Below are 11,054 nucleotides of genomic sequence, written 5' to 3' on the forward strand. Positions count from 1 at the left end.
GCCTGCTTCTCCCTCTCCCACTCCCCCTGCTTGTGTTCCCTCTCTCGCTGTGTCTCTCTCTGTCAAATAAATAAATAAAATCTTTAAAATAAAAAAAAGGTGGTGACTATAAAAATTACAAGGATAATGAAAGTCTCTAAGGTTGTTGCAATTTTTTTTAAAAAGGCAGGTGTGTGACACTAATATCAAAGTGGGATCCAATACCAATAGCTCAGAACAGAACAAAGATGTACACTATGTTATGAAAAAAGATATCATCAATAAATAAGGTGTAGTCATGAACACTTACACAAAAACGACATCAAGGTAAAAAACATAAAGCAAAGTCAGAAATACAAGAATGTAAAACATAAAACAGAGGGGATGACTTTAACATACCTGTGAAACAATGCAACATATCACACAGACAACAACAACAAAAAGATTTAACTCTGAAAAAATTAACAATGTACTGATGATTTTTTAAAACTGCTAAATTACAAAAAGAAACTTTGCAAGCCGCATTGACTATCATCACGTAAAACAAGAAATCAGTAACGATGACATCCAACTTCCACCTCTCAAAAAAGACTATCCGCAAGGCACCTAGGTGGATCAGTTGGATAAGTGTCTGCCTTTGGCTCAGGTCATGATCCTGGAGTCCCAGGATCAAGTCCTGCATTGGGCTCCTCATTCAGCGGGGAATCTGCGTCTCCCTCTGACCCTCCCCCCTCTTGTGTTCTCTCTCTCTCACTCTCTCTCAAATAAATAAATAAAATCTTTTAGAAAAAAGACTATCTGCTAATTAAGAAAAATAATTTTACAGAAGCCCAGGATCAAAGAAAAATCAAAATTAAAATTATAAACATCTAAAGATTAATGTAAATGGGAGAACTCTCTATTGAAATCGATGTGCTACAAATATACCTAAACTCAATAAAATTTTAACTGTAATTGCTTTTATTTATTTTATTTTTTTTTAAGATTTTTTTTATTTATTTATTTGAGACAGAGAGAATGAGAGAGAGAGAGCACATGAGAGGGGGGAGGGTCAGAGGCAGAAGCAGGCTCCCTGCCGAGCAGGGAGCCCGATGTGGGACTCGATCCAGGGACTCCAGGATCATGACCTGAGCCGAAGGCAGTCGCTTAACCAACTGAGCCACCCAGGCGCCCCTGTAATTGCTTTTATTATAAAAAAATGAATATGTCAAATATGCAACTGACGTATCAGTTACATATCACAAATCTACCAAACTAAGAAAATAAAACAGAGGAGGAATGTATAAGGATAAAAAGTGGAAATTGATGAACTAGAAATGATTATAATAGACAGCCAGTGACAATTCTTAGTAGGAAAAAAAAAAAAAAACAAAAGCCAAAATTCACTGAAGAAGACAACTTGAATAGACCAATATGTAAGACAATTAAGTTATTGAGAATCTATCACTTAAAAAAAATCTATCATTTAAAATAGGTACTTTATAGACTGTACAGATGAGCTAATTTACAAAGATCTTTCCCATTCTAATCTACAGAAAAATATGGAAAGCTCACCATAGCCAGCACAACTCAGCAAAACTAAAAATAGTGTATGCTAGTGTACATGCATGAACAAACTCCAGACCAACTTTATATATGATTATAAAAGCAAAAATCTTAATATATTAGCACATGGATTCCAACACTATAGTAAGTGAATAAGTGATAAGGTTTATTCCAGAAATCCAAGGATAATTCAATGTTAGGAAATCTATCAACATACTTCAGTATATCAATTACTGAAAGAGAAAAACCAAGGGACTATATAAATATACGACTGAGGGGCGCCTGGGTGGCTCAGTCGTTAAGCGTCTGCCTTCGGCTCAGGTCATGATCCCAGGGTCCTGGGATCGAGCCCCGCATCGGGCTCCCTGCTCAGCGGGAAGCCTGCTCTCCCTCTCCCACTCCCCCTGCTTGTGTTCCTGCTGTCGCTATCTCTCTCTGTCAAATAAATAAATAGAATCTTTTAAAAAAATAAATAAATATACGACTGAAAACATCTGAAAAATTTAGCAGTCATCCTTTAAAAGAATTCTAAACAGAAGTGAACTACCTAAGTATGACTTTTAAATTCCTACCTTGAATACTAGATTGGAGAGTAGGCAGGGAGGAATATTTATAAGGAACATTTTGGGCACAATTGGCAAAAGTTGAATTTGGACCATAGATAACAGTGTTGTGCCAATATTAATTTCCCAACTTTTATTATTGCCCTGTGTTTATGTCATGCCCTTACAAGGAAATACACACTGAAGTATTCAGGGGCAAAGGGGCATGAGGTCTGCAATTTACTTGCAAGTGATTCAGAAATAGGATGTAGATGGATGCATTACTGATGGATCAGTTGGTCAATCAGAAGTTTGGGGGTCTGGAAATGAAAAAGCAAATAAGGCAAAAAAAAATGTTAATAATTGGTGAATTATTAACATACCCTAGGTTAAGGGTATGGGATTCTTTGGACTTTTCTTGTAACTTCTCCACATGCTTGATAGTGTAGCAAAATTTAAGTAATCAAAATTACCTATCTACTAAGAAATAAAAGCAAACCTCGGACAAGACACGAATGCTTCCTTTCATACTCTCCTTTGACATTACTAAGGTTTCAATCAGTGCAATAAGTAAAAGAAATAAACGGTAGAACACAAATACTGAGACATGAAGAATACTGAATATGAAGAAACAAAATTATTTATAGGTGATATGAATATAGATATGGAAAGCCCAAAGTTACCTAAAAATAAAGTAGGAAAATTTCTAAATAAGAGAATAAACAGTTTCTCTTTAGAGGAGTAGCAAGCACTGTTAAAATGTTAATCAGGAGAAGCAAAATATGAAGACAGCCTTATACTGTATCATGAACAAGCAGCAATATATGAATTCCACCTTGTCTGTCTACCTGCTTTCCCTTTATTTGAAGTCACCTGGTATATCCTTTCCAGTCTTTTTTTATTTTTAGCCTTTCCAGCATTTTTTATTTTTAGGTCTATCTCTGGATCTTGCTTTGTTAGTCAACCTGAAAAAGTTTTTTAACTAGGTTAATTAAGCCCATTTACATATATTAATACAGTCTATATATTTGGCATCAGCTTTGGCAGATTTTTTAACCTTACATTTAAAACACCTACACGAATACACGAAGTCTTTTGGTATGTGGGCTGCAGTCTCTGCTTGCTTGTTCTCTCTCTCTGCATTTCTTTAGGTATGCAAGAAGGATCTGGGTTCTAGTTACTACTTTTCTATTAGTATACCTTGTATAACCCCCTTGGGTAACATCTTCTTTTGGATAGTATCATCTCACAACTATGAGCAATAATGCAAATAGCTAGTAAATGCTTCTTCCTCTCTCCCTTGCTCTTCTCAAACCATCAATTTGAGTCCCTAGTATTCATTTGATGCTAATATTTATAGTCTTAAAAAACCTAAATAAACTTAACCTTCTCCTCCTTGCTTTGTCAGCTTCAAGAGACATTTTTTTACGTCTAGCTAATTTAACCAATGTGACAAGGAGCTTATTCTGCTTCCCCCTTACTCTTCCCTCATCTCCTGCCATTTATTTTTTTAGCTGTATAATTCTATATAATCAGAGCACATAACGCTTACATATTAATTTGCCCCCCTACTGTCATGTTTTAGTTTTATAGTTAAAAACAGTCAATGTTCACGCCTAGAATTTATGAAAATCGTTGCCAATCATCTTATAGTTTTCTGAAGTTTATTCTCTAGTAGACTCCTCATAGGTACAGATTCCCAGAGTTCTTGCAAATTCAAAACTATGCGTCTGTGGTCTTTGTACTTAAAGGACAATTATCTAAATATAGGATGTCTGACTCACACAGTGAGCATATTAAAAACACTGAGGTTCCAGTTCCAGGTAGAGTAAGCCAGCATACATTACCCTGTGTCTCCCACCGACTGCAGCTATAAGACCCAATAGAATGTATAGAATAAACAGCTTGAAAACTCTGAAAAGTGAAATAGCAGTTAGACCGAGGAAGAACAATATAATTCAAAGTACCACCAAACAGGCAGTAGTTTATCATTTTTCCCTCTACAGTGTCCCCCAGCCAAAACTCAGCATAGCCTGAAACCCAAAATGGAGCTTTCATGCAGACAGAAAAAGCCCAGAAGCCCTCTAGTTCTGGCTCAAGGATTTGGAACTAGGTTTCCCGGTGCCAAAAGACAGTAAGGCAATCCCCATTGTTTTCTCGTTTGGATTTCTTTCTCTTCTTTCTCTCACACCCCAGCCCCCCCAAGCAATACCACAGCAGCGACAGGAGCAGGCAAGGCATAGAAGAGTCTTCCTCTCTGATGGCAGGAACTCGGTCCCAAGATAGGGCAAAGCCTCATTGCTGACTCCCTATCTGTCCTCCTCCTGCATGGCCTCTACCCAAATGTAGACACAGGAAGGAGGCAGCAAAGCAAAGTAAAGCTCTAGCCCTCTTGGAGGACTGGATAAGGGAAGCCCCAGGGAAACAGAAAACATCCAGGTCACAGGGAGGGAGGAGCGAGGGAAAGAGATGCCCAGCACGTATTTATGAACTCATGGCTCATCCCCAAGGTGTGCAGGGGTATGTACTACCTACCCTAAACAGAAAACACAAACTTTGGGAACAGACCTACAGGATAGATCACTGTCCTAGAGCCAAATTGGCCACTGAGTGGCCCGCGTGCAGGACAGATGTGAACAGGACAGCAGAGACTTTGAAAACTGAACTGACATCGGAATCACCACCCACAGTAGGCTGGTCACAAGCTGTGATCTACACTCAAGAGGATGGCCTGGGGCGCCTGGGTGGCTCAGTTGGTTAAGCGACTGCCTTCCGCTCAGGTCATGATCCGGGAGTCCCGGGATCGAGTCCCGCATCGGGCTCCCTGCTCGGCGGGGGGTCTGCTTCCCCCTCTGCCCTCTTCCCTCTCGTGCTCTCTGTCTCTCATTCTCTCTCTCTCTCAAATAAATAAATAAAAATCTTTAAAAAAAAAAAAAAAAAAAAAGAGGATGGCCTGCCTACTAAAACAAAAACATCAACATCTCCCTGAGATTCAAACAATACCCAGAGACTCACAACATAGTATTCAATATGTCTAGGACACAATCCCAAATTACTCAGCACGCCAAGATTCAGGAAAATGTCAACTTCCATGGGAAAACGATGACAGATTTTGGAATTCTCAAACAAAAAGACTTTAAAGCAACAATGATAAAAATGCTCCAAGAAGTAAGGGTCACTCTTTTGGAAATGAATGAAAAACTATAACCAAAAAGTAAGGAGGATAAATAGGAGATACGAAGAAGAACCAAATGGGATTCTTTTTAAATGAGAAGATAATAAATATAATAAAAAACTCACTGGACAAGTTTAATGGCAGAATGAAGATGACAAGAGCAAATGTCAGTCACCTTCTCTGGCAACAATTTAAATCACCATGGATTTCCACCAGAAAACATGGAGGATGGCTGGAATTGGAATATTTTTCAAGGCTGAAAGGAAAGAATTGCCAACCCAGAATTATATATCTAATGAAAATGCCCTTCAGGAACAGATGTGAAATAAAGGCATCCTAAGGTAAAGAACAACTAGACACAGACTTTTTAAAGTTCATATGGAAGAAGGGCCAAGGCACTTTTGAAACAGCAAAGAGTGTGGAGGGGCATGCCTTACCAGATAGCGAAACTCACCATGAAGTTACTATCACCAAAATAATGTGGTATTGGCTCTGTGATAGACAATTAAGAGAGTAAAACTGAAAAGAGCCCCAAAACTGAACCACACAAGAAATCTGTCTGAAAGCCAATCAAGTTAGCCCCTTTTCCATACCAAATGTAAAATCAATTCTGGATAAGATAAAATTTGAATGGAAAAAATAAAATGAAAACATTAGAAGGAAGTTTAAAAAAATATTTGTGTGACCTCTGTAATGATAACCCTCTTAAACTCAGAGAAAAGGACCCAGAAACTGTAAAAGACAAAAAGAATAGATTTGACTACATAAAAAGTCCTTAAATCTTTTATATGGCAAAGACACCAAAATTTAAGCCATATGAGAAGCAAGGATATTGCAAGAAAATACTTGCAACATATAATAAAGTAACCATGGAAATGCAGATCAAAGGAAAACAAGGAAATATCTTTTTTTTCCCTCCCATCCAGTGAATAAAAATGTTAAGGACTGCTAACATCCTGTGCTGGTAAGAAGGTGGCAAAAGGGCACGCTTATGAAATGCTTCTGTGGGTAGGAATGATCTTCTGAGGAAATCAATCTAGCAATACCCAACAAAATTCTAAATTTGAATACCCTTTGACCAGCAATTCCACCTTGGGGAATCTATGCTCAAAAAAAACAAAAAACAAAAAACAAAAAACCAAGTACTAGCATCTAAGGTTAGAAAAGCAGCAATGTTTGTAGAGACAAAGAACTGATAAAACCAGAATATTCCCAACAGGAGAATAACTGAATAAATTATAATACTTCATACTATGGACTCTAACACAGTCATTACAAATAATGGGGGTGATAATAATAATGGGTTATGGCTGGGAATATTTATTATATACTAAACTTACAAAGTCACAGAGTATGGTATGTGGTATAATCTTTTTGTAAATTTTTTTTAAAAGAAAAGAAACATATCCCACACATACACATAAATTCTAATGCTTTTGTGATTGTACAGGGAAGCATGGAAGGATCCCATTACCCAACACTGGTACAGTGGGTCGGGAATTGGGATAGACGGAGGCATTGTTATTATGTTTTCTTTGTTACACTTCTATGTTTCAGTTATTGCAACAAGTATATATTGTTTTTGAAGTATGAAAAAATCCAACAGTGTTGCTTTTACAGAAAAAAAAAATACATATACACACATACATACCCAGTCATGCAGTAGGCTCCCAATGACTATGTCTTTATCAATGTACGTCACTGGTCAGGTGGATAATTCACAATGTGAATTTGTCTCTGATGTCCTGGGCCTTACAAAATTTTCAAAGAAACATAACGAAGCTGCTCTGCTAAAGGACAACTATTCAAGACCTAGCTCCATGAGGCTCTTAAACTGTTCATACAGATCATCATCTCTCAAAATGGGCCAGGCATTCATCCATGAGGGAGACGACCTACCTCCCAACTCCTAGCTGGGTGGCAAGGACCCGGGGCAGCAACACCATTTGAAGGTGGTCCCCAGATGGCTGAAATAGCAACTGCTCCCTCTGGCCAGACCTGCTGCCCCCCAACCCCCTCGCACCCCCTCTACCCCATCCCTCCACCCCCTGCCTATCTCCAGCTTCGCCAAGGTGCTCCCTGAACCTTACATATCCTTCCCGAATGCAATGCCTCTCCACATTTTTCTCGAATGTTCACCTCTGCATGCATGTTTTGTGTTTTTCCTAAGAAACGGGTATGACCTCCTTGAGGAGCTTTACCTTTGACTCTTTACCATGGTTCTTCATTCTATCCTCTCTGCCTCTGCCTAAGGGGGACAATTTAAGTCTAAGGGCTAGAAGTATGGCCTCTAACGTCAGAGCAACCAAGTTCAACCCTGACGGTGGCCACTTAGCTGGGTAACCTTGAGCAGGTGTGATGGTTAATTTTATGTGTCCACTTGACTGGGCTAGAGGATGCCCAGATAGCTGGTAAAACATAGTTTCTGGGTGTGTCTGGGAGGGTGTCTCTGGAGGAGATTAGCATTTGAATCAGTAAACTGAGTAAAGAAGATTGCCCTCACCAAGGAGGGCAGGCATCATCCAATCCTTTGAGGACCTGACTGAACAAAAAGGCAGAGGAAAGGTGAATTCGCACCTTCGGGTCTGGGTGAGCTGGGACATCCATCCTCTCCTGCCTTTAGATACCAGCACTCCTGGTTCTCAGACTTTCATTCTCCCACAGGAATTACACCATTTGCCCCCTGGTTCTTGGCCCTTTGCATTCAGACTGAATTACACCATCAGCTTCCCTGGTTTCTCCAGCTTGGAGATGGCAAGATCATGGGATTTCTTGGCTTCCATGTCAGCCAGTTCCTCAAGTGAATGGATGGATGGATGGATGGATGGATGAGCAAGCTACTGGTTCTTTCTCTGGAGAACACTGACAAATACAGCAAGTTATTGACTCCCCCTCCATCTCAGTGTCCCCAGCAGAAGCTGCCAAGACTTCTTAGGGCTTAGGCCCAGCCCTGAGGCTGCCTCTGTTTCCAGGATTCTACTGGCCAAGGCAAGTCAGAAGTCTAGTCCAAATTCAAGTGAAGGGATCTGCACAAGAGTGTGAGCACCAAGGGCCACAGATGAAATGTGCTATCACACCACATAAAACACTCAGCTTAACGTCTGGCACATAGTACGTGCTCAAAAAATGTAAGCTCTTTTTCGTATGTATTATTTTCTCTTAAGTAGAGGCAAGTTATTTTTACAGTGATTCTTTACCATGTACAAACCACAAGGAAGGCCTAGAAATCCAGAGATTTCTACATAGCCCTCACATTTCATTACAGAAGATGCGGAAGAGCCAGAGTGCGGCCCTAACCCCACAGGGCAAATTTCAGAATAAAGCCAGACACCTTAGTCACCATTCTTAAATGAAAAATATCCTTGCAAGGCAGTCTCCAGGTCTCAGAGGACATAGACATATATAGATATATAGATATATAAATATATAGATATATATATATGGTAAGGGGCCAACGTTACCACTCACAGCCAAGCTAACATGCAAACCTGTCCCAACATAACTGGAACCAACCACCATCTCTGCAAAGGGCAGAGACAAAATGTGAAAAATGGTATATATTCTGTATTAGAAGAATCTTAAAGGTGCTTGTGGCAGATTAAATTGAAGAAAGAAAACAAGGCAATGAGAGAGCGGAAGTAAGGGGGTAGAGTAGGAAACAGAGGATTGAAGTTACCTCAAAATCTCAAAAATATAAGCAGAGTTTGCTGTGTTCATTGTCGTCCCCAGAGCCTAGAGGAATGCCTACACATAGCAGATATTTGCAGAATTACTCTGAATTGGGGGAAGTTAAAACAAATAGGTTAAACTTGTTGAAAGGAATAACACTGGAAATACAAAGTGAATTGTTTTACAAAATACCCCTTCAAACTAAAATGGAGTGAATGTACATTTTTCACACAGTTTTTCTACTGTGCCCAGGTAATGTTTTCCCTTTTAGGTTTATCGTTAAAAGGCAGCTATTTTTCAATGCCCTTTGGGAGTACCAAAAATCATAGCTATGGCTAAATGGGAGAAAGGGAGGCTCAGGGAGGAGCCAGGAAGTGAAGCTAATTTACCAGTCTGCCACCTGTAGGCTGGTTCCAGCAGACATAAACATCAGTGCCCACAAAACAGAGGACATGAAAATAATGCATATTAAATAATGCTAAAAACTGAGCAACAGATGTGTGAAAACTATATATAGTGATCCATTTGAATCATGGCTCCCCCGTTCCTGCCTCCAACGTCCTCTCTCTGATTTAAACACCCTGAGCTGTGGTCACACATACTGTTGTTCCAAATCAGCTCTCCAAGACTTACCCGTGGTCTGAAATAAGCTTTGAAAATTAATACCCCCATTAGGATGAAGGACCACACCTGTATCGATCAGGGTGTCACAGAGTCAGTTTTACTCAGATCTCATTTCAAAAGCCATGCAATGGGCTTGGAGAACAGAGGCCATTACAAAAGAACAACATGAAAATGCAAAGCTGGGCAGAATTGCTAAATTTCAACGTTCAAGAACAAACAGCAAACATTCATTACAAAGGCTTAGTTTGGATTTCTGGAGAAGGAATTAAAACATACTGAGTTTACAGTTTAAGCCTATAAGATGTACTTCGGCACCATAAACCAAATGTAGTTACAGATGTCAAGACTTCTCAGAACAAGTGCTTCTCTTTATAAATGTCTGCTCTCCATGTATTTTTTCCGTTTCCATATGTCCACTCTTTATCAATATATAGAAAACACAACTTTCATCAAAAGGCTATAAAAAATCCCGCCCCCCCCAAAATTAACTCTTGGGGACAGTCGCTTCCTTATAATAGAGATCTCCTGGTGGCTTTCTCCTATGGAGGCTTGTTAGTCCCTGGCTTCTCTAATTTGGGGGTCAACAGCCTGAAAATCGGGTCACCGTCGAGGTGTGGAGCTCAGAAAAACACGCCCCCGGACGCGGGTTTCGGGTCGCCCGCCCAGTCCCGCCGCCCACAGAGCGTTCCGGACGCACGCGGGAAACGCCACGTCCGCGAGACCAAGTCTGGAAGTGGCCGCAGGGGGGGCCAGCCGGTTTCCGAAAGCCCCGACTGACCCGCAGCCTGACCGGACGCGTCCCGTGCCTCCAGCCCCTATTCCCGCCGCCGCGCGGGCGAGACGCGCGCGCCGAGGGGCAGCCCCGCACCCGGTTCGGACCCCACCTCCCCGCCTCGGTCAGGGCCTCCTGGCTGCTGGGTCTGCACCGGGTCCGGCCAGGGCGAGTCGCGGGTCCCCAGCGCGCAGAGCCCCCGAGGGCCCAGTGCAGACCCCGCGGCAGGACGCGCGCCCGCTGCCCACCCCTCACCCGGCGGTCCCCGGGGCCGCTGCAGGCTCGGCGGAGGGCGGGCGCCTGGCTTCCGTTTTCTCCAAGAAAAGTAACTCGGGGATCAGCGCTATAGGAAAGGGAAAGCGATGCTCCGAGAGCGGTGAGTAAGGTCCCCGGAGTTATTCAGCCCGGAGTTTTCTGAACTGCACCCCGCGCTGCAGCAGCTCGGCCCCGGGCGTTCGCGCCCCGAACTTGGAGCCCGCGGTGCCGTCCCGGGCGGGCTGCAGCCCTGGGGCCCGGAGCACCTCCCCGCCCGGCCGCAGACACTCACCGAGAAGCCGGCCCAGAAGGGGCAGGAGTGGCGGACGCGGGCCGAGGTGGTGAGCGCCAGCGCGGCGAAGCTGACGGCCACGATGAGGCATCCGAGCGCCATCTGCGTGGCCCCGAGCGCCAGCACGATGCGGGAGCGGCCCGGGCACTCGCGCAGGCGGGACAGGCTGCGGGGCAGCGCGGCGGGGCGCGGCGCGCGGGG

The 11,054-nt window shown here is 42.4% G+C and overlaps 1 protein-coding gene across 1 annotated transcript in view; it reads right to left on the reverse strand.

The window, feature by feature from the left end:
* The window catches only part of FAM189A1 (family with sequence similarity 189 member A1), a 469,866-nt gene extending 458,896 nt beyond the window's left edge, over positions 1-10,970 (reverse strand). Inside the window, exon 1 of the mRNA XM_021680436.2 lies at positions 10,854-10,970. Coding sequence (XP_021536111.2) covers positions 10,854-10,955 — 102 coding nt within the window. The 5' untranslated portion in view covers positions 10,956-10,970. The remainder of the gene's footprint in view (positions 1-10,853) is intronic.
* Positions 10,971-11,054: the final 84 nt, after the last annotated feature.

Source organism: Neomonachus schauinslandi, chromosome 9 (assembly GCF_002201575.2).
Source record: "Neomonachus schauinslandi chromosome 9, ASM220157v2, whole genome shotgun sequence".
Taxonomy (NCBI): Eukaryota; Metazoa; Chordata; class Mammalia; order Carnivora; family Phocidae; genus Neomonachus; species Neomonachus schauinslandi.